The sequence below is a fragment of the Sander lucioperca genome, chromosome 22, assembly GCF_008315115.2.
Source record: "Sander lucioperca isolate FBNREF2018 chromosome 22, SLUC_FBN_1.2, whole genome shotgun sequence".
Classification (NCBI taxonomy): Eukaryota; Metazoa; Chordata; class Actinopteri; order Perciformes; family Percidae; genus Sander; species Sander lucioperca.
In genome coordinates this window covers 4,399,832-4,424,169 of record NC_050194.1, presented here as the reverse complement: position 1 = coordinate 4,424,169, position 24,338 = coordinate 4,399,832, and the positions used below count along the sequence as shown (strand labels likewise).

The window sequence follows — 24,338 nt, the reverse complement described above, 5'->3', positions numbered from 1 at the left end:
GTGTGTGTGTGTGTGTGTGTGTGTGTGTGTGTGTGTGTCTGTGTGTGTGTGTGTGTGTGTGTGTGTGTGTGTGTTTAGATTAAGTGAATGTGACAGGCAAAGAAATCCAGTTCAGCTCTGCAGTGTCTTCAGAGCTGCAGAGCCTGGGCAGTAATGAGCACTGACCTGAGTGTGTTTGTGTTTCTAAAGTCTCAGTGAAAATGCTGAAAGGACTCAAAAAAACTTCAGACAACAAGACCCAAACTAATGAAGATCTGGATGCAGAATATGTGGACTCTGGCTCAGAGACTTGAGAGCTTCTCTGTGTTCCTCCTCTCACTTGGCTTCCTTTTTTCTCCCCTCCTCCTCCTCCTCCTCCTCCTCCTCCTCCTCCTCCTCGTCTCCTCATTTATGACCTGAGGTCTGCAGTCTCACCTCCCCCTCCTCTTCCTCTCTTCTTTCTCCTCCCCTCCTCCCCCTCCTCTTCCTCTCTTCCCTGTCTTCGTCTCTTGCTCGCCCCAGATCAGACCACACCAGCGAGATGTCTGAGCGGAGGAGTTCTCCGGAGGACGACTGCACCTCTCTCCTGTCCCGTCTGGGCTCCGACTCCCCCCGTCCCCGGATGAAGTATGGGGGGATGTTCTGCAGCGTCGAGGGAGCGTTTGAGAACAAAACTCTGAACTTTGAGTCGTTCAGTCCGCAGACGCAGCGCCGCCGCGCCGCTGGAGACCGAACCGACGGCCGCGACGTGGGACAGACGGCCGTGTTTCCCTCCGGACACGCCCGGGACATCTACGGCAAGCGACAGGTTCAAAACACGCTTTTACTTTCCTTTAAGAAGTTAGAGATTTGTTGGTGTTTTTGATAAAAGGATCATTTATTCAGATTTGGTGCTAAAACGTCAAAATAATGTTGATTTATTGAACCAGAGAAACAAACTGTTAACGTCTCCGATCAGCTGATTAATAAAGTTTTAGATACATAAATCATTTACTTCAGCCAAATGTTTAACTGATATATTATTATATTATTATGGTATGTTATTATACATTGTGTTATACAGGCCTAATTAGAAATTATTCATGTAATGTCAGTCAGCAGAAACACAGAAACATGTAAAACACAGAGCTCTATGAATAAATACTGTAAATATTCATAGAAATCCAAGAAATAATGACCATTGTTATACTATTATATCGTTACCGGAGTATTATTATTAGTATTATACTATGTATAGGTAAATAAATGCTTATATAATACTCCTTTAGCTGATATATAACTATACATTATAAATATGAAAGGGTTTTATATGTTACATAACACCAATCAGAGCTAATGATCACTCAGTCCGCAGGATGCAGCTGGACCGCCACTCAACACTTCCGGGATCACCTTTCAAAATAAGAGCAGGTGCAGTCAGCGTATTTCTCAGTATTTACTGTAAATTAATCTCTAAAACCTCACAGCGGACATGTTACACTTCTGAGGAATAATTGTAATCTACAGGTTGAATATGTTTCTCTTCATTAGACTAAATGATGTGATTGAACAGTGTTTTAATATTCAAAAAGATTCCGTTTACGGGACTTTATTTTGAAGCTGCGCACCGGAAGTTGTGTGTGTGTTGGTTGCCGGCAGCGTGACGTCAGAGCAGCCGTTAGCAACAGTAGCAGCTGTCAGAGAATATCAATCAGCGGATTATCGTCATGGCTTTCCAGAACAAGAAGAGCAGCGCGAGACCCGCGGTAGGTCCAATCCGTGCTGGGCCGAGCTGAGACGGGCCGGGCCGGGATAACGGGGGGACAGTCAGGGACAATGTGAGCCGGTGAGGGAGGATGCTGCAGCACCAGCTGTCAGTCACCGGCCGTTAGAACCGTTAGAACCAGACCGAGGGTTAGCGCTAGGTTCGGTTTGGGCAGCGCCAGGAATGGGCCGGAACTACCGGTACTGATTGTTGTCCACTAGTGGTGTACGGTTCGAGACCCGCCGTGAGCCGGTTCCACCAGAGACAGCTGCTGACTCGTCTCTCACAGAGACAGCAGCTGAACGTGGAGGAGACCCTCAATATGTGTTAGGTGACATGGAGAACTAGATCGGACCAGTGGATCAATGCGCCGCTGTGCCACCGCCCGACGCAGGATGGCACAGTCATCCAGTGCGCTGTCGCCCCCCCCCACTAGCACGCCGCGGCGGTGCATGGGGATGTACAGCGGTGCACTGGGATGTACGGCGATGTACGGCGATGCACGGGGATGTACGGGGATGCACGGCGATGTACGGCGGTGCACGGGGATGTACGGCGATGTACGGCGATGCACGGGGATGCACGGCGATGTACGGGGATGTACGGCGATGTACGGGGATGTACGGCGATGTACGGGGATGTACGGCGATGTACGGGGATGTACGGCGATGCACGGGGATGTACGGCGATGTACGGGGATGTACGGCGATGTACGGGGATGTACGGCGATGTACGGGGATATATGGCGATGCACGGCGATGTACGGCGGTGTACGGGGATGTACGGCGGTGCCCCCGAGGAAACGGTTGCGTTTGTGGTAGAAAAACATGACAAGAGGATTGTAATCAAGTCGAGATTGCGCGCAGCACATCTTAGCTCTGCGCGTTCTGCTTCTCGTCACCGGGGGCGCGCTCCAAACCTCTTTCTGTTACATTTCACATTACATTTCACAACATTACATGTCATTACATTACATTACATTTCATGTAACAAGCATTTACAACATTTTAAAGTACATTTAAAGAGGTTGTAAATCTAGTCATTCAAATAAGTTAACAGTCGGCTACAATCAAATGAAACTATAATAATAATAATAATAATAATAATAATAATAATAATAATAATGATAATAATAATAATAATAATAATAATAATAATAATGATAATGTAACTTCCCACATCTTAGTGGATAATGGCAATGAAAACAGATTTGAAGAGATATATTACGAGGCTGAAAGAAGACATGTTAGGGAAGATAAAGAAAGGAAACGACAGAATGAACAAGGTCATTTTAAAGCACTGCTGAGTTTCCTGTATGAAAGCTGATCTTTAAATGAAGTTATTACTGAAGAAATGAAATATCTCTGGATCTCTGCAGTATTTTCTGTTTCATGTTCTCACAGAAACTAAACACTGAGGTTCAAGGGCCTAACTTTGGGGGGGGGGGCATCTGTCTAGCGAAAACACTTGTTTCAACATTATTCTAACCGTGGTGTCCACCCCCCCCAGGAAACTCTTCATTTCCTGCATCCCGGGGGGATTTTTCTGCAACAATTTGTGTCTTTTCTGCATGCAAATGTCATTATTCATGTAAATATTATATTGATTCATTATTTAATCTGCTGTATTGTTTAAAACTTTCTGCAGATTCAAAACATAACCTGTTTCGGGATGTTTTTTTAGGAATTATCTTAATACCTAATATTTGCGTGCCACAGCATTATAATATGCAATAGTTTGGTTTAATTTTCGGAAAAAGCTACATTTTTATTGCCTACATTGTTTACAATATCATCTCTCAAAAACTAAACATATTAAGTGCATTTAAGTGCCATATTACATTGTTTTTAAAGAAATGCAATAACAACCTCAAACTAAGGCATGCATTAAACATAAACATGACCTTAAGTTATGAAACTTAACTTTCAGAACTACAAGCTTCAACCTGAGACTGATCTGTATAGGCCTATATGTAAATATTAGTTATACTCAACCTATTTTCATTTATATATTTGATTACAATGCTACACAGCTCTGCTACACGTATGCTAGTAGACCGTTGATCAGCTGTTTCTCCGTGAAGAGAGAGAGTCAACAATCAGCTCTTTAGATCAGATTGTTGTCACTGCTACGTATGTTCTTGTCTTTGTGTTTGGTAGTTGTTGTGTTTGGTGTAGTTCCATCGTCCATACCACTCTGTGATTGACTTCAGTCTGGTCCTCTTCGTGGAATGGATGATTAAGTTAGACTCCATGTTTTCTGTTGAGATGCTGAAGCGTTAACGTCGTGCTGTTATTGTGCTAAGCTAGTTTGATTTCGCAGTAGACACACTGTCCAGAGTTTTAGTTTTAACTACGTTTGAACTGATTCCAAACTTTGGACACTTCCTGTGGTTTTCTCCAGCCTGTCTCTTCTCTTAGCCCCTTACGCTCTTTCTCCATTTAGTAATCAGTCTTCATGGCCTGTGTGGCCAGCAGCATCAGCCCGGTGTGCGACAGTAATAATCTTCCCTGCAGAAACACCGTGAGCGGTACAACGTTGGAAATCATTTTGCATCGAGGATTTTTAGTAATCGAATTATTCGAGTTACTCAAGGAATCGTTTCAGCTCTAATGCTAACGACCTCCTGTTTAATTTACCCAGCATCCTCTCTGTGTGTCTGTTTCCAGGGCGACCGTCTGATCATCAAAGGAGGAAAGATCGTCAATGACGACCAGTCGTTCTACGCTGACATCTACGTGGAGGACGGGACCATCAAGTAAACATATTTATATGAATCATGATGGCCACACAATAATGCAGTTCCCAAGAAACATGAGCCCAATCGGCCACATGGTGGCGCGGTAATGTAGGCTTAACAACATGATGTTTTAAAGGCCACGCCCCTCACAGCGTACGTCTGATTGGAGGCCACGCCCCTCACAGCGTACGTCTGATTGGAGGCCACGCCCCTCACCGCGTACGTCTGATTGGAGGCCACGCCCCTCACCGCGTACGTCTGATTGGAGGCCACGCCCCTCACAGCGTACGTCTGATTGGAGGCCACGCCCCTCACCGCGTACGTCTGATTGGAGGCCACGCCCCTCACCGCGTACATCTGATTGGAGGCCACGCCCCTCACCGCGTACGTCTGATTGGAGGCCAAGCCCCCTCACAGCGTACGTCTGATTGGAGGCCACGCCCCTCACCGCGTACGTCTGATTGGAGGCCACGCCCCTCACAGCGTACGTCTGATTGGAGGCCACGCCCCTCACCTCGTACGTCTGATTGGAGGCCACGCCCCTCACCGCGTACGTCTGATTGGAGGCCACGCCCCCTCACAGCGTACGTCTGATTGGAGGCCACGCCCCTCACCGCGTACGTCTGATTGGAGGCCACGCCCCTCACCGCGTACGTCTGATTGGAGGCCAAGCCCCCTCACAGCGTACGTCTGATTGGAGGCCACGCCCCCTCACAGCGTACGTCTGATTGGAGGCCACGCCCCTCACCGCGTACGTCTGATTGGAGGCCAAGCCCCCTCACAGCGTACGTCTGATTGGAGGCCACGCCCCTCACCGCGTACGTCTGATTGGCCAGACATTTGACACACACATGCAGCTAAATGTCCTCTACAAAAAAGCCATGATGGACGGTTCTGACATCACTGGTCCGATTGTTACCAACATCCGTTCCATTTCATGGTTCCAGGATACTATGCATCCTGATAAAGTTCCCTTGGCCTTTGGAATTAAAATCCCCCCACATCATCACATACCCTTCACCATACCCCCACATCATCACATACCCTTCACCATACCCCCACATCATCACATACCCTTCACCATACTCCCACATCATCACACACCCTTCACCATACCCCCACATCATCACATACCCTTCACCATACCCCCACATCATCACATACTCTTCACCATACCCCCACATCATCACATACCCTTCACCATACTCCCACATCATCACATACCCTTCACCATACCCCCACATCATCACATACCCTTCACCATACCCCCACATCATCAGGATCCTGGATCCATGAAATAACCAAAAATCTTTTCAAAATAAAAGTCTGCCTGCCTCTATGGGAATTTAACGTAGGGGTGTACTGACTTTAGTTGCCAGCGGTTTAGACATTAATGGCTGTGTGTTGAGTTATTTTGAGGGGACAGCACATTTACTCTGTTATACAAGCTGTACACTTCATACTTTACATTTTAGCAAAGTTTAATTTCTTCAGTGTTGTCCCATTAAAAGATATAATGAAATATTTACTAAAATGTGAGGAGGGGTGTACTCACTTTTGTGAGATACTGTATATAGAAGTTGATATCTTATTTTGTTTTCAAGATATTTAACAACAGACTTGTCAAGGAGCGGGCTATTATCATCATTATAAATCCTGGTGGATATTTTCAGTCTGTGTGTGTGAATATAGTCCTACCAAAGCAATTTACTACAAATATTCTCTTTTACTGTAATAATGCTGGTTCAGAGCAGCCTCCAGGTGTGTGGTTGTTCCTGTCTGTGACATCATGTGTCTTCCTGTCTGTGACATCATGTGACTTCCTGTCCCAGACAGGTGGGGGAGAACCTGATGGTGCCGGCCGGAGTGCGGACGCTGGATGCGTACGGTCAGCTGGTGATCCCCGGAGGAGTGGACGCCAACACCAACCTGCTGGCTCCACAGAGAGGCCTGACCCCCGCAGGGGGGGTCTACATGGGCAGCAGGGCGGCCCTGGGCGGGGGCACCACCACCATCAGTCAGTTATTATATACTTTATATACTTTATAAATCACCACCACCACCATCAGTCAGTTATTATATACTTTATATAAAACCCCCCCACTATCAGTCAGTTATTACATACTTTATATACTTTATAAATCACCACCACCACCATCAGTCAGTTATCATATACTTTATATATGACCCCCACCACCATCAGTCAGTTATTATATACTTTATATATGACCCCCACCACCATCAGTCAGTTATTATATACTTTATATATGACCCCCACCACCATCAGTCAGTTATTATATACTTTATATATTATATTCTCTTAGTGTCAGAGACGCCTGACCCCCTTTGGGGGGGTCTACATGGGCAGCAGGGCGGCCGTGGGGGGGGCACCACCACCATCTGTGTGTATCAGTGTATCCTTGATTTTAACTCCTCGGAGGAGCCTCCTCAATGCTCGATCCTCACTCCTCCATTTACATTTTAGGAATTGGGACGTCCTTCAACATGGCGCGCTGAGAACTATTGTCATGATACCAAAAATTCAGTAGTCGGTAGTTGGTAGGGGTGGCACAGTTCACAAAACCCACGGTTCGGTTTACGGTTCTGTACAGTTCTTGTTATTTTTAGGGCCCGAGCAGTGATACTGCAAGGACCCTATTGTTTTTAATCAGATTATTATTTTTTCGAATTCCTCGTCGCATTTTTGAGGGGGTTAGCATGCACAAAAACTCACAAAAATGTGCACACGTCACAACTGGTGAAAATTGCAAATATTCAAAAAAATTACACATATCCACCACTAGGTGGATTACCTTCATTACTAGGTGGTGCTATTGCAGACAATAGCCGTACATCGCACATTTAAAAACCATATATCTCCGCTTTCCCTGGATCCAGCTGAATCTCCTGATATAGGCCACGCCCATTTCCGCCTAGACTTTTATGCGTGAAAAATCGCGATTTATCGAAAACCTACTTTGCCGAACTCCTCCTAGACCGTGCGACCGATCTGCACGAAACTTGGCAGGTAGCATCTCCAGATGGACCTGACAACAAGTTATCCAAAGAATTTTTATAGGATGAAAATGCATATTACGCACAAACAAATGTGTCGCTAAGTATGAAAACACCAACTTTGCCATATCTCGATCAAAATAATTGCTATCAACGCAAAACTTAAGATTCTTGTTTGCCATGACCCTCTGGATGTGCCCCACACATTTTACGAAAATTGGCCACTAGAGGGCGCTACAGGTACATAAAGTTTATAGCTCATAAACGGCTCATCCGATTTTTACAAAGTTTGATGGGTACCATCTAGGGCCAATCATGAGGCCACCCCTACAGTAAGGTAAAGTACTGATTGGTCAAAGTGGGCGTGGCCTATGGGACCCTAATTAGGGCCTGAGTGCCGACAGCGGCGAAGGCCCTATTGGAACTGAAGGAATTATTATTTTCTGCAAATGAATTGGCTTTTTGAGGGGCTTAACATATTCAAAAACTCACCAATATTGGCGGTCGCATCAAGTCTGGTGAAAATATACGTATTTTAAGGGTTTTGGGAATAGGCGCACAAAAATGGCTCGCTAGTGCCCCCTACAAAGTTAAAGAAATTGAGCCCCAGCAGTGCGTTTAACGTAGACTCACGAAAGTTGGTAAACATATGTATCATGTCAAGATGTACAAAACACATCATTGGAGCCATACCCTAAACCCAACAGGAAGTCCGCCATTTTGATTTCAGAGTTCAAAATTAGTGCGATTTTGGCCATTTCCACATGTCGTACTTTAACGAACTCCTTCTAGACATTTCATCCGATCAACTTCAAATTCGTTCTGTACCATCTTAAGACAATAAAGATGAAAAGTTATTAAAAGAAAAACTTTTTGTCAGACGGTGTGGGCGTGGCGGCCATTTTGAGTGTTTAGCAATGAGCAAAGAAATTGTTGTAACTTGAGTGTACGTTGTCGTATTTGCCCGAAATTTCTCACGATTGATAAGGGTCCAGGTCTGAGGACATATACAGGCCAATATTTACTTTTGGTCATAGCGCCAAAAGCCATGTTAAGCTGGCAACAGGAAATGCGCCTTATATGACAAACATCATCCGATTTACATGAAAGTTTTAATGTGTGGTCAACATGTGATACTGAGCTGCCCCCTATACTTTAACCACGCCTACACCTTTCATACCATTTGAACCGTTTAAGGTAGAGTCTTGTGTGAGGTGTCATTGAACTCAGAACAGAGTTCCTTTTTAATTGGTGATGATTTGCAGTGTCTGAGTGCAAATGCATGGTCGCAAGGAGCGGCGTCCGTCAGTAACCCCGACACGCGCAGAGGCGCGAGGGCCCGTCCATCGCTGCTTGCAGCTTTAATTGGTTTTAGCCCTTGGGCACATTTTTGACGGCCTTAATATATACGAAAACTCACAAAAATTGGCACCCACTTTATGTGTTTATCACCTGGGAGCTTTGCGAGACTGTACAGCGATTTGGCCCAAACCTGTAATTAGGCTCCATAGCGCCCCCTAATGCCTGGAAGGCCTTAACTTGGACATAGTTGCACCGATCTTCACCAGATTTAATAACCATATTGCTCTAATCATTGCGGACATATTTCCCATTTACCTTCATTCAACCGGAAGGTGGCCATTTTTAATTATGCATTTTTCATGTGTTTTACATTCTTTCGAACTCGTCCTAGGCCGTGATTTCAATCTTCTTGAATATTTGCAGGTAGTATCCGTTGACCCCCATGATGTAAAGTTATCCAGAGAATTTTGATAGTTGAAAAAATGCGCAAGTTACAGCAACTTCCTGTCTAAACAGGAAGAATTTTAATAGCTAAAACAATGCACAAGTTAGAGAGGACCAACTTCCTGTAGGTGGGTGTCGAAACAGGAACGGTTGTATCTTGCACACAGCTATTCCGATGGACACAAAACTTAAGACAGTTGTTCCACATGTGCCATTGAGGCTGTGTGCCAAATATGGCGTCAATCGGCCTTTAGATGGTGCTGTTTTCATTTTTTTAATTAATTAGCAAATTCGCTTTGAGTGAAACCTATTTTTTTTAACTCCAACCTAGAGCGTGAGTCCCATCTGCACAAAAATGTACACGTAGACTCGGTGGACCCTCATGACAAAAAGTTATCAAAAGAATTTTGATAGCTAACACAATGCGCAAGTTACAGAGGACCAACTTCCTGTAGGGGGCTGTCGAAACAGGAAGTTGCGTATCTTACCAAGATTTATTCCGATTGACACCAAACATGACACAGTTGTTCCGCATAGGGGCTTGAGCATCCATGCCAAATTTAGAGTGAATCGGCCATTAGATGGAACTGTTAGAATTTCTTTTATTAATTAGCCACATCCGATATATGGGAAACATACTTTGTCTAACTCCCCCTCGGACCGTGAGTCCAATCTGCACGAAAACTTGGATATAGACTCGGTGGACCCTTGTGACTAAAAGTTATCAAAAGAATTTTGACAGCTAAAACAATGCTGTTAAAACATGAACGGTTGTATCTTGTATCAAAAGTTATTCCGATTTACATGAAACTTAGAATGTGTGGTCTACATGTGATGCTGCGTCTGCCAGTACCCCGACTGCAAGAAGGCCAGGGCCCGTTCATCGCTGCTTGCAGCTTTAATTTCTTTTAATCTTTAACACTCCAGAAATATACTTCAACATATGATATTTAGCTTAATTATCCACAATTTAGGATACAGTATTAAAAAATAGTTATATCATGTAATCATGCACAAACTGAATTTGACTTGACTTTAAGCCCATTATTGGGACCATCTCTGAGGAAAGCTGGGTGACATTTTGATACAGCGGGAAGACATTGATGATTTCAACAAGCTTTTCATTTATTTGGCAAAAAAAAAGAGAATGTGTATTGCCATCTACAGGAACTTATGTGCCTTTTTAGCACATGAAGATTGAAATATTACAGAATATCAATTGAAATAACTTGCATTTATCAAACTGCCAACTTCAGTGTAGCTCTTACAAAAATGGTATCCTTTAAAAGAAAAAGAGAGGAACTCTTAAAGCTCCGTCTTTTGAATAAGTCAGAATACATTAAACATAAAAAAGTTGTGATTTTCTTTTGTATAGTTCTTTAAAAATAAAAAGGAAACTTGTTTTGGGGAGAATAAAATTACTCTGGGCTGAGTTTTCCTAGTAACCTTACCAAAAAGGCTCAGGATGCTATAATGTATAATATGTATAATATGAGAATGGCTGGTGGATTTAAGACAAAAAATAATAATTTATGAATGAATCAAATTTGAACATGTCTGTCAGTGGCTTGTTGATCTTTACATTGTTAGTTCATTTCCTAACCTGGCCTGGGACACACACACACACACACACACACACACACACACACACACACACACTAACCCTGGGCTGGGACGCATTCATACGGTTTAATAAAGAACTTATTGGACTTTAACTTACCATTGCACTTACAATAACGAGCGCAGCTGTCCTCAATTTAGGTCATCCTGTTGTCTCATCTCCGGTTTTTCCTGCATCCACCGTGTGTTTGTGTGTGTGTGTGTGTGTGTGTGTGTGTGTGCGTGCGCGTCAGTCGCGGGGGGATCTGAGCAGCCCCGCCCCCTCCCGCTGCAGAGAGCCAACAGGATTGAAACAGCAGTGAAAAGTGAAAAGAGTGAAAAAACGCAGCGTACATTGATGTTGAAATGTTTACAGGTTGGCAGGACGGTCTGAAATGTTTTGCACGGTCTTTAGCTGTACGTTTAGTTGGTAACTTCTCCACACCTCTTCTTTCGCGGGAAAGGGAAACACACTGTCTGAGGTCACATACAGGCACCTGACGGACACGAGGCTACATTGTCGAACCGTGCGACGCACACACGTTCGGAACCGAGACGAGCAGACCGAACGTTTTGGATGTTTTTTCATGAACCGTGCCACCCCTAGTAGTCGGTGCCAATACCAGTAAAACAACACGATTCTCGATGCCGATTTGGATACCACGGTAAAAAAAGAAAGAAGGATTTTCTAAGATTCCATGTACTTTAACTTGAAACATGAACTTCTTTATTAAAATATTTGAAAAATATCAAAATGTCATAACAAGACATACAAAACATGTGCAATAGAGCAGTGCAATTAATGGTCATAGTGCAACAACTAGCGTCCCCAGACACATTCAGACTTCCAGGCATCTTTTCTAAAGGTACTGTGCAAAAACAACAACAGTGTTTCTAACTAATTTCAACATTCGTGTAGCTACTCACATTGAATTATATAGCAAGAGTACCCGAGTTGGTTACTCGCAAAAACAACTGAGACACAGCCAGTAAAGTGATCCCAACTGGTCCTGGCTAACCGTGGCTAACGCAGCCATGCTAACCCTGCTAACTGCTAACGTTACCGGAGGAGCAGACAAGTGAGCCACGGCTGTTTGCAACGTGTAGCCTGTTCAGCGGCCGTAGCCGACAACGGGGAGTTATTTGAAGACAAGAGAGGGGGGCTGTAGATCAGGAAGAGAGGACCGGGAGTTTGCAGTGAACATGCCGTTTTTTAGGTCAGGAAGAATCTATCTCCGTTGACTCTCGTTTATATTTTTTCGAAAGACATGTCCCGTGTACCAGAAGTAGAAGGGCGTGACTTTGGCCACTTGTTCGTGACCTCCGGCGTCTGAATGTATCGACTGGAGCTCTCTGAAGTGTATACTGCTCCCGTCAGTTCAGGAAGAGGCGCAGCACCGATGCTGCTAACACTGGCATCATCGCTAACGGTGCCTACGGTGCTTCCAAAAAATGGGCATCGTCGGTGTTTTGTCATTTTAGAACCGGAAGGTATCGCAAGTATCAGTTCTCGTGACATCCCTACTGAGAACGATTTCTGGGTTACAAGCCAGAGTATCGAGGATCGAGGAGGTACAAATTTAGGAAATGGGAAAGGCCCATAGTGTACTGTCTGGTATTTGTTTTTGTAGTAAACTATTTAGTTTAGTCCAACTTTTGACTTTTTTTCGATGGTTTTGACAGGTTATTTGAATGTCTTTTTTGGCTTTTTTTGTTTTTGTGTTGCCAATGACATTGTGTTGACATTGTGTTGACATTGTGTTGACATTGTGATGACGTTGTGTTGACATTGTGTTGACATTGTGTTGCCAGTGACATTGTGTTGACATTGTGGTGACATAGTGTTGACATAGTGTTGACATTGTGGTGACATTGTGTTGACATTGTGGTGACATTGTGTTGACGATTTGTTGACATTGTGATGACATTATGGTGACATTGTGTTGACATTGTGATGACATTGTGATGACATTTTGGTGACATTGTGTTGACGATTTGTTGACATTGTGTTGACATTGTGTTGCCAGTGACATTGTGTTGACATTGTGTTGACATTGTGGTGACATTGTGTTGACGATTTGTTGACATTGTGATGACATTATGGTGACATTGTGTTGACATTGTGATGACATTGTGATGACATTTTGGTGACATTGTGTTGACGATTTGTTGACATTGTGGTGACATTGTGTTGACATTGTGTTGCCAGTGGAGCACGTGCTGGTGGAGCCGGGGACGAGTCTCCTGGCGGTGTTGGATCAGTGGAAGGAGACGGCGGAGCAGACGGCATGCTGCGACTTCTCCTTCCACCTGGACATCACTCGCTGGCACGAAGGACTCAACGAGGAGCTGGAGACACTCGTCAGAGACCACGGTGAGAGGAACGCTAACCCTAAAACAGAGGAACATTTACAGAACCCATAACCCAAAAACAGAGGAACGCTGACAGAAGCCCAAACCCTAAAACAGAGGAACACTCACAGAACCCCTAACATAACACTAAAACAGAGGAACGCTGACAGAACCCATAACCCTAAAACAGAGGAACACAGATAGAACCCATAACCCTAAAACAGAGGAACACTCACAGAACCCCTAACATAACCCTAAAACAGAGGAACACAGATAGAACTCCTAACATAACCCTAAAACAGAGGAACGCTGACAGACAGAATCCCTAACATAACACTAAAACAGAGGAACACAGACAGAACCCCTAACATAACCCTAAAACAGAGGAACACTCACAGAATCCCTAACATAACACTAAAACAGAGGAACACAGACAGAACCCCTAACATAACCCTAAAACAGAGGAACACTCACAGAACCCCTAACATAACCCTAAAACAGAGGAACACAGATAGAACCCCTAACATAACCCTAAAACAGAGGAACACAGATAGAACCCCTAACATAACCCTAAAACAGAGGAACGCTGACAGACAGAACCCCTAACATAACACTAAAACAGAGGAACACAGACAGAACCCCTAACATAACCCTAAAACAGAGGAACACAGACAGAACCCCTAACATAACCCTAAAACAGAGGAACACAGATAGAACCCCTAACATAACCCTAAAACAGAGGAACGCTGACAGACAGAACCCCTAACATAACACTAAAACAGAGGAACACAGACAGAACCCCTAACATAACCCTAAAACAGAGGAACACAGACAGAACCCCTAACATAACCCTAAAACAGAGGAACACAGATAGAACCCATAACCCTAAAACAGAGGAACACTCACACAACCCCTAACATAACCCTAAAACAGAGGAACACTCACAGAACCCCTAACATAACACTAAAACAGAGGAACACAGACAGAACCCCTAACATAACCCTAAAACAGAGGAACACAGACAGAACCCCTAACATAACCCTAAAACAGAGGAACACTCACAGAACCCCTAACATAACACTAAAACAGAGGAACACAGACAGAACCCGTAACATAACCCTAACACAGAGGAACACAGACAGAACCCCTAACATAACCCTAAAACAGAGGAACACTCACAGAACCCCTAACATAACACTAAAACAGAGGAACACAGACAGAACCCCTAACATAACCCTAAAACAGAGGAACACAGACAGAACCCCTAACATAACCCTAAAACAGAGGAACACAGACAGAACCCCTAACATAACCCTAAAACAGAGGAACACAGACAGAACCCCTAACATAACCCTAAAACAGAGGAACACAGACAGAACCCCTAACATAACCTTAAAACAGAGGAACGCTGAGAGACAGAACCCCTAACATAACCCTAAAACAGAGGAACGCTGAGAGACAGAACCCCTAACCGGAGACATTAAACACGTCCAACAGGACAGAAGCAGTGATCACAGCGTCTGAACGAGCCTCTGGCTGCCAGGTAGTCAGAAAACACATTATTAATAGATACATAGATATTTATTGTTTTCACAGTCTGTTTCATGCACATAGCAATATACACGGACACATACATTAACAACAATATAAAGAGACATACTGTAGGGATATAGACACGTAGAAACAAGAACATTTAAATCAACACTAGATCTATACAAAGTCAGCGAGATGGTTTGTTCAGCAGCCCTATGCAGCGAGTCCTTCTACAGCTCACAGTCGTGGATGTAACCGTAACCCAGGAAGAAGAATAGATGAAGAGGGGGATTGGTGAGTGAAAGAGTGGAAACGCTGAACGCTCACTGATTACAACCTTTAGTCACAGTCTGCAGAGCATCAGGAACTCCGAACTGTATTAGGATAAGATAATATTACTGAGAGGTAATCTAATGTCTTCCTCATCAACATTCACCTGTGTGACATCACCACTGTGGGCGTGGCTCCAAGTCACACGGTTAAAGTTTAACAGTAGAAATAAATTACATAAATGATCGTCATGTTTTCTATGATATTTAAAAACAAGAGTGGATCTGAGCTGTGCAATAACTCAGCTGAATTTGCACATGTAATTCTGATTTTTATTTTAGAGATATCTTCTGTAGTATTGTGTAAAATTGTGTTCCATATTTTGTGTGCACTGGAAACATGTTTATACTTTATGTTTTTGTGTTTTGGTTTATCGTTAATCTGACTGCAGATCAAGTTTCCCATCTCGGAGAACAGAGTGACTGAACTGAAGCTATAACGTTAATCTGAGAGAGCTCTGAAAGCTAAACGTGTCTCTGTTCTTTCTGATCTTCACGTTACCTGTCTGTGTGTTTCAGGTGTGAACTCCTTCCTGTTCTTCATGTCCTACAAAGACAAATACCAGAGCTCCGACTCGCAGGTGAAATGCAGTTTAATATTGTTGTTGAGGTTAGGGTTAGTAACGTAGGCTTACTGTATTCCAGACACTTTTTCCCACAAATTCTTTAAATAAATACTTTATTTTGTGGACAATATTTACGTATATGTCATCCTGGTCTCATCCTCTTTTGACTCCAACCATTTCCATTACGACAGGCAGAAGGAAAGACTAAACAATACTGGTTTAGAGCATGATAACCCACAATCAGAATGACAGAAACGTTCCTAAAGTCTCAGAGATTATTCATGAGTAGTTTTTGCAGATATTTGGACTTATTGAAGGGATAAACACATTTACAGAGACACTAGGGCTCACAGTATCGTGTCTACTGACTTCTGAATGATTTGCCCAAAATGTGTCAATCAAAGTTTAGTATGTGTGTAAGACCCGCCCCCAGAGTCAGGTAAACCAATCAGGCTTATCTTTCCACGCATTGATATCTTAACTTTTACTGTGCTTACTGCGTCCAAAGTGTCTGGAATACAGCGAGTCTACGGTACATGTCAATGTTTTCTCTTTGTGTAACTGAATCTGCTTCCTGTTTTGGTGGTGTCAGCTCTACGAGGCGTTTGGGGTCCTCCGGGATCTCGGAGCGATCGCTCAGGTCCACGCTGAGAACGGTGACATCATTGATGAGGTAATACACCTGAGGAGAAGAGAACTTAATGGACACAGAAGACAAACATCAGCTGAAGGTTTTCTATTTATTGAAGTGAATATAAACTGGTCTGTGTTTCAGGAACAGAAGAAGCTTCTCTCTCTCGGCATCACCGGACCTGAAGGACACGTTTTATCTCACCCTGAGGAGGTACACACACCTGAAACACTCCTGAAACACACCTGAAACACACCTGAAACACACCTGAAACACTCCTGAATACACACCTGAAACACACCTGAAACACTCCTGAATACAAACCTGAAACACTCCTGAAACACACCTGAAACACACCTGAAACACACCTGAAACACTCCTGAAACACACCTGAAACACACCTGAAACACACCTGAAACACACCTGAAACACTCCTGAAACACACCTGAAACACTCCTGAATACACTCCTGAAACACACCTGAAACACTCCTGAAACACACCTGAAACACACCTGAAACACTCCTGAATACACACCTGAAACACTCCTGAAACACACCTGAAACACACACGAAACACACCTGAAACACTCACGAAACACACCTGAAACACACCTGAATACACACCTGAAACACTCCTGAAACACACCTGAAACACACCTGAAACACACACGAAACACACCTGAATACACACCTGAAACACACACGAAACACACCTGAAACACTCCTGAAAACACACCTGAAACACAGCTGAAACACACCTGAATACACACCTGAATACACACCTGAAACACACCTGAAACACACCTGAATACACACCTGAAACACACACGAAACACACCTGAAACACACCTGAATACACACCTGAAACACACCTGTGTGTGTGTGTGTGTGTGTGTGTGTGTGTGTGTGTGTGTGTCCCTGTGTGTGTGTGTGTGTGTGTGTGTGTGTGCGCGTGTGTGTGTGTGTGCGCGCGCGTGTGTGTGTATATGTGCGTTTGTGTGTGTGTGTGTGTGTGTGTGTGTGTGTGCGCGTGCGTGTGTATATGTGCGTTTGTGTGTGTGTGTGTGTGTGCGCGCGCGCGTGCGTGTGTATGTGCGTTTGTGTGTGTGTGTGTGTGTGTGTGTGTGTGTGCGTGTGCATGTGTGTCGTCATCTTGTGTCTCAGGTGGAAACGGAGGCGGTGTATCGGGCCATCACCATCGCCAAACAAGCCAACTGTCCGCTGTACGTTACCAAGGTGATGAGCAAATCTGCTGCTGATGTCATCGCCAAAGCCAGGAAGAAAGGTGACATCATCGTCCTGATGTGTTCGTCTTCTCACCCTTTAATCCAGATCAGGTTCAGATCAGACGTGTGCCGATTGGCGATTAGATTGAATATCAACCCAATAATCAGCACGAGTGATTTTAAATCTTTGACGTTAATTACAAAGTAGTCTGCCGTTTCTTTTCGGTTGATCCGACATCTGATGGGCTGTGCTTCTTTCCGACAGTCACCCAGCTTCCCCGGCTTCCCGACGGCTGCCAGGGGATGCTAACAGGAGCTACATTAGCTTAGCATCGGCTACTGGGGGCTAAGTTACAGCAGCTAACGTTAACGATTAAGACTAAGTCCTTCCTCTTCCTCTGGAGTGCTCATGGTTTGTCAGAACCTCTTTGAGGCTCGGTGAAAGTTCTCTGAATTCCTCCCACACCAGAGTTTCTGCTTCAGCGACCACAGAACCTGCAGTCCTTTTGACCTCCTGATTAGGGTCTGGTACTAAAACCCGGTGCTAGTGTGATCCTGTTTCCCAAATGACCGATATCTCCAGGACAGAATGACAACGCAGATTTGGGTGCCTCATTTAGGTGACCCTTAAATGCCTGCACTGCCCTGTGGTGGCCTGAAACGGACGTTACAGGCAACAGAAGCATCGCTGTACGTGATGTTAACTCTAACCTTGTTAGCAAACTGTTAGCTAGTAGCTGGCTTAAACAGGGTTAAAATTACTTAAACTTACTTATTAAAAACCTATTCTGGGTAAAGTGCGGCAGCTCCTATGTTGGTGGTCCATTAAGGGTGTTTGGCTCGCTCTTTGTCGGGAAACTAATCAGCCTTGGCAGACCCTACCACGACCCAATAACTCAGCTCCCAGGTCACAGAGCACAACCCCCCACACACATCTACAATAAAGGAGGATTCTTGGAGAGGTTTATCAATCAACCACCTTTTTGGTTAAACCTCCTCCTGTTTCTGTCCTCAGGTATGGTGGTGTACGGGGAGCCAATCACTGCAGGCCTGGCCACTGATGGCTCTCACTATTGGTCCAAAGACTGGGCCACAGCGGCTGCCTTTGTCATGAGCCCGCCCCTGAATCCGGATCCTTCAACTCCACAGTACCTGACCTCTCTGTTAGCATGGTTAGTATGACTCTACCTCTCTGTTAGCATGGTTAGTATGACTCTACCTCTCTGTTAGCATGGTTAGTATGACTCTACCTCTGTTAGCATGGTTAGTATGACTCTACCTCTCTGTTAGCATGGTTAGAATGACTCTACCTCTCTGTTAGCATGGTTAGTATGACTCTACCTCTCTGTTAGCATGGTTAGAATGACTCTACCTCTCTGTTAGCATGGTTAGTATGACTCTACCTCTCTGTTAGCATGGTTAGAATGACTCTACCTCTGTTAGCATGGTTAGAATGGCTCTACCTCTCTGTTAGCATGGTTAGTATGACTCTACCTCTCTGTTAGCATGGTTAGAATGACTCTACCTCTCTGTTAGCATGGTTAGAATGGCTCTACCTCTCTGTTAGCATGGTTAGAATGACTCTACCTCTCTGTTAGCATGGTCAGTATGACTCTACCTCTCTGTTAGCATGGTTAGAATGACTCTACCTCTCTGTTAGCATGGTTAGAATGACTCTACCTCTCTGTTAGCATGGTTAGTACTCCAGGTGAACCTGACAGGCACTTGTTGTGTGTTTTTCTGCAGTGGAGACCTCCAGGTGACGTCCAGCGCTCAGGCGAGCTTCTCCACAGCTCAGAAAGCTGTCGGTAAAGATGACTTCACTCTGATTCCAGAGGGAACCAACGGGATCGAGGAGAGGATGTCTGTGGTGTGGGACAGAGCTGTGGTAAGATAAGCTCAGGCATGGATTGGTCATCGGGACTTTTTTGATCGACCCATAGAGAGACGATATGATTGGACCACTGTATCTCTCATCTGAACACTGGCCAGTCACAACCTACTATGGTCTACCTCCATTCTACCATAGAGACAGAGCACATTTAAGTCCTTCCGGGGAATAAAAACTCCTCAAAGTGGCTGTAGCTTATTTTAGCACCCTTTGTGTACCAGTGAGGACAAGTTAGCTGTTAGTAAGCTAATGTTAGCTATGTGTAAGCAAGCCAAGGCACTTGCAAACATAATACTAAAGCTTTCTGATCTATTCACATACCACAATAACACAAGCTGCTTTCTGTGTACGTGTACAAAATGCAGCTTTAGCTTAACTTACAGACTTGTCACCTGTTTAGTTTTCAAGACATCTTGATGACAGCCATGCTCCACCCTCAACCTTTAGCCGTCTAACCATCAGAAGCCAGGCAGCCTTTGGGACTCAGTCAGACACTATCATGCTCTCTTACTTAACACTCAGCTAAGTGAGAGTATTAGGGGCTGGTATGCAGAGTTCAAGATAACTAACTTTGTCCACCAGCTAAATGGATAGTGAATGTTCAAATTTTACCAGCCACTCAATAGATAACCATTGTTTTTTTGGCTGAAGAGTGAACCAAATCTACGTAAGTATTTAGCTGGTAGATGGTGCTAATGTTGAACCCTGCTGGTATGTGCATGTGTTGAAGGGAAGTGCATGGACTAGTGGTGTCCGGCTGATTGTGGTGGGTTAGTCTAGTTCTCAAAAGTCCAGGTCTGATTTTTTACATTTAGTTCAGCCCTTGATAAGCTCAGTAAAGCAAAAAAAATCCAGACAATAAAACTAGGTGCAGGACAGGAGGACATCTATCAGACTGAGAAATAGAGTTGGCATACTGGATTATGGGGCCATTAAATATTTATTCAATTACCAAAAAGGTGATGTACGTTAACGTTTTAGTCCACACACAAACCCATTTCTACGGTGGCCGAGACGGTTCAACACAAACACAAAAGCTACAACACAAACTGAAAGCTACAACACAAACACATAATCAACAACGGAAGTGAGTGTGTTGTTGACAAACAGCCGGAGGAGAAAAGTTCTTGTGTGTTTGAGAAGTGAAACATGGTTCCTTGCTAATTATGATTACTGTCGCTATGTGATTGTCACAAATAAGCAATGTTCTTCAATATCTTTGTGTTTTGTTCTCTCTCTGAATTGAGGCTCTAAGGATAGAAGATGTTATGTTGGGCTGAATAAATGTATGTAAATTCTAAACTATAATTTTAAAAGTATTAGGAGAACATGATGCTCTTCACATGTAACGATGCTGCCAGCGAGACAGAGCAGCCTCTTCTACATCTTCATGTTGTCTCATTCTGTCTCTGTAGTGTACGGGGAAGATGGACGAGAACGAGTTTGTTGCCGTAACGAGCACCAACGCTGCCAAACTCTTCAACATTTACCCACGCAAAGGTATCGCATCAGTCAGAAGAGTTGCACTTTGGAGAAGATAGAGACACATCATTTACTGACTCTGTTTTACTCTGGATGAGATAACAGAACTGTAACTTTGATGTAAAAAAAAGAAATGCTTCAAACGTCTAAAGATGAAGTTATACTTGTCTGTAGTGTTTGAACATCCACCTCAGGGAATCCAAAGCCATATTGATGTTAAGATCCAGCAGCAGTGATGTTTTAAACATGTCAGATATATCTGTAAAACAGCAGACTGTATCTGTGTTCAGGAAGGATCGCTGTCGGATCGGACGCTGATATCGTCATCTGGAATCCGAAGGAGACACAAACTGTTTCTGCAAAGACTCACAACCTGGTAACAACACATTAATCTTAATCATCAATACTGAATCTTCATCATCAGTCATCATAACCTGACCCTCCTCCTCCCCATGCTGCCTGTCTGCGAGCAGTCGGTGGAGGTGAACATCCTGGAGGGTTTGGAGTTTCGAGGCGTGCCGTCAGTGGTGATCAGTGGCGGTCGGGTCGTTCTGGAGGACGGAAAACTTAACGTGAACGAAGGATCAGGACGCTTCATCCCTCGGAAGGCTTTCCCAGACGCCGTCTACAAGAGGATCAGAGCTCGCAGCAAGGTAACTCAACAACTGGTTAACAAGTAAACCACCTGACCTACTGGTTAACCAGTGAGATAGTTAACCACCTAACCAACTCGTTTACAAGTTAACTGCCTGACCTTCTGGTTAACCTGTATGTTAACAGCTGGCTGCCTGAGAGGATAGTCACCAAGTTAACCCATCCGACCAAAATTGTTTCGCAGCAAGGCAACCAACCAACTGGTCAACCCCCCTGACTAGAGACGGTTTAGACGCCCCAGCTCAGAGTAACTTCCTCTCTGTGTGCCTCTTTAGGACACTAGCAGCAGGTCCGGGGTGTATTGATTCTAACGGGAAAGGTGAACATGAACACAGATTATGAGTGATTTTTTCGCCCCGTAGTCACCAAAGTAAATATTGGAGTCATTCTTCTCCAAGCCACGCATCTCCAGAACATTCTGACACTAAAATTGGACACATCATTTGTTCCAGACCTGTTTCTGTCTCAGGAACAAACTCTCTCCAGATCTGGCAACACAGAAAAGCTAACGTCAGCTAACGTTCACCAACGCCCTAACAAAACTAATGTTCCTGATGCTGTATGATGCTGCGTATAAGTTATCTTTGGATAGAGATAATCTTTGCCCTGGCCAATTGGTTATCCACCATCAGGTACTACTGATACATACCTTAAACTCTGACAAAGGGTAAGAGCTGGCAGCATGGTAACCAGTGAATTAACTGACACATTAACAAGTTGTTTCCAGGTGGAGATGAACAAACACCAACTAACTGGTCTGGTTGACTTATTGAACGAGTTGATTCCTGAGTCCATAAGGAATCAGTTTTATTCTCAGACGTTTTGTCTCCTCGTCTCAGATGGCTGAGGCTCGCGGCGTCCCCCGAGGAAGCTACGATGGTCCAGTCCATGATGTCATCAGTATGACTAAATCAGTCCCGCCCACTCCGACCACCAGGGGGGCACCCTGTCCAAAAACCCAGATGAACCTCCGAAACCTCCACCAATCAGGATTCACCCTGGCAGGTAGTGTTCACATCTAATCAATGAATCGGTGATTGACTCTGAGATGCATTCTGGGTAAACAGTTTGTAGTTAGATATGAGGAAGAATCAGACAGATTGATAACAGATGAGAGTAAAATGTCACTAATTCAGATCTTCTTCTGTCCAGGAACTCAGATTGACGACCACATCCCTCGCCGCTCGGCTCAGAGGATCGTAGCTCCGCCTGGTGGCCGATCCAACATCACATCCTTATCCTAAAACTACAACAATCTCACTTTGAGTTTACTTTGAGTTTGTCCAACAAAATACTAGGGCTGGGTATTGCCAAATGATTTTCTGATTCAATTTGATTACCTTTCTGATTGGATATAAATGAGGTTAGGGAGATTTCAGTTCCAATACCAGTTTATCTCGGATATAAACGAGATTCTCAGAGAACTTCTGCCGTAAATTGTACAAGCCAGATGCACCAGGTTAATGTTTACATTAAGAAATGACCCCACAAAGTGAGTTTAAAGGACTTTTTACTGACCAGGACTAACAGGACAGTCATTGAGAAGGCAGACATTTAGGGCCCTTTCACAGCGACTTCCTTTGGTCCGGACTTTCAGACTTTTCTGTTTGATAAACCTCCCTGGACCACGGTCCGGACCAAACAGCTGAACTTTGGTCCCACGAAAGTGGTAGTCTCTGTCCGGATCAAACTGAACTATGGTTCAGTTGTGAAAAGCATTTTTTTGCAGGAAGTTCCGTTGTTCCTGTGTAATCAACAGAGAGAAGAAGACATAGGACACAGTTAAAAATGTCCCGTGACAGCTCATCTTTTAAACTGACTGCCAATATGGAAGCAAACTGCCGCTCACCTCTTTGGTCTCTTCCCAAACGGAGGTTCCAGGGCTCGCTGGATTGCTTTCAGTCTCCTCCTTTCCTGCTGGTGAAAAAACGTTTACACAACGAGGACGTTCATTTGATTAATTTGAACTATCCTTGAGTACAGTTGGTGCTGCAGGTAGTAATGCCATCATAATAACAATATATTGGCTTGAATGATGGCTCTGACAGAAAGTTAGCAAAATAATTTGGTTCGATTTAAAAAATGCGCAAATTGCTAACGAAAAAATGTTTGTAGCTAGCAATCAAACAAAATGAACTTTAGTACATCTCTTCCAAAGTAAATGCTGTCAACTTGAAAATGATGATTCTTGTTTGACGTGACACTCTGAGGCTCTGTGCTAAATTTAGCGTTAATCGGCAAATAGTGGAACTGTTTTTTAAACTTTGCTTCAGTTAGTAATGCCATAATAACAATATAGTTGTAACGATATGCATCTGTTCATTCATTCTTGTCAAGGCCAAAGAGTCAAAGCTACTCTCGAACTGACAACACAACAACACATCCGTTTACCAACCAATCAATGTTGAGTACAAGAAGACGCAGCCTACAGAAATGATGACGACAGGAAGCAAGTACAACATGTAATGTTTGTTATTTTGTTTGTTTGGTTTCGGACCTTGGTTCGGACTTTCAGGTGTGAAAGGACCCTAAAAGATTGATTTCAGGATGTTATTATTCTATCAGATCACTCAAACAGAGACAATTATAATTGGAGAATGGATTATTTTTACCCAGCCCTAACCCTTTTACTAGGATCACACCCAACATCAACTATCCAACTAGTACTAAACTCTCAAACAATGGTACTTCAGCTTGTGCTAAACCCTGCGTACCCTGCCCTACTAAACAACGGCACTACAACCCTAAGAATACTACAATCCTAAAAGTACTAACCCCTAAAATCATTTCTGCTGGAAGTTAGAGAGAATGCAGCTTTAAGGAGCTTCAGGTCGGCTTCACTTCTCAGACC

General features: G+C 44.0%; 1 protein-coding gene across 2 annotated transcripts; it reads left to right on the top strand.

The window, feature by feature from the left end:
* Window positions 1–468: 468 nt before the first annotated feature.
* dpysl4 (dihydropyrimidinase like 4) lies at window positions 469–24,210 on the top strand. 2 transcript variants are annotated; one of them, XM_035997735.1, is made up of 15 exons: window positions 469–787; window positions 4,393–4,481; window positions 6,296–6,480; window positions 13,033–13,197; window positions 15,557–15,618; window positions 16,196–16,276; window positions 16,379–16,447; window positions 17,399–17,519; window positions 18,476–18,632; window positions 19,207–19,348; window positions 20,767–20,851; window positions 21,124–21,209; window positions 21,307–21,486; window positions 22,327–22,492; window positions 22,640–24,210. In XM_035997735.1, exons 1-15 carry the CDS (start codon window positions 521–523, stop codon window positions 22,729–22,731), a joined length of 1,947 nt encoding a protein of 648 aa, XP_035853628.1. In that variant the 5' UTR covers window positions 469–520; the 3' UTR covers window positions 22,732–24,210. The 2 variants fall into 2 exon arrangements, with proteins under 2 accessions (XP_035853628.1, XP_031176364.1); XM_031320504.2 differs by lacking the exon at window positions 469–787 and adding an exon at window positions 1,608–1,724.
* Window positions 24,211–24,338: the final 128 nt, after the last annotated feature.

Bases quoted from the DNA above. Each gene is read 5' to 3' on its own strand.
- dpysl4 (XM_035997735.1), top strand. From the start codon at position 521: ATGTCTGAGCGGAGGAGTTCTCCGGAGGACGACTGCACCTCTCTCCTG. The intron at 4,482-6,295 runs GTAAACATATTT...TTCCTGTCCCAG, and splicing joins GTGGAGGACGGGACCATCAA to ACAGGTGGGGGAGAACCTGA. The intron at 6,481-13,032 runs GTCAGTTATTAT...TTGTGTTGCCAG, and splicing joins CGGGGGCACCACCACCATCA to TGGAGCACGTGCTGGTGGAG.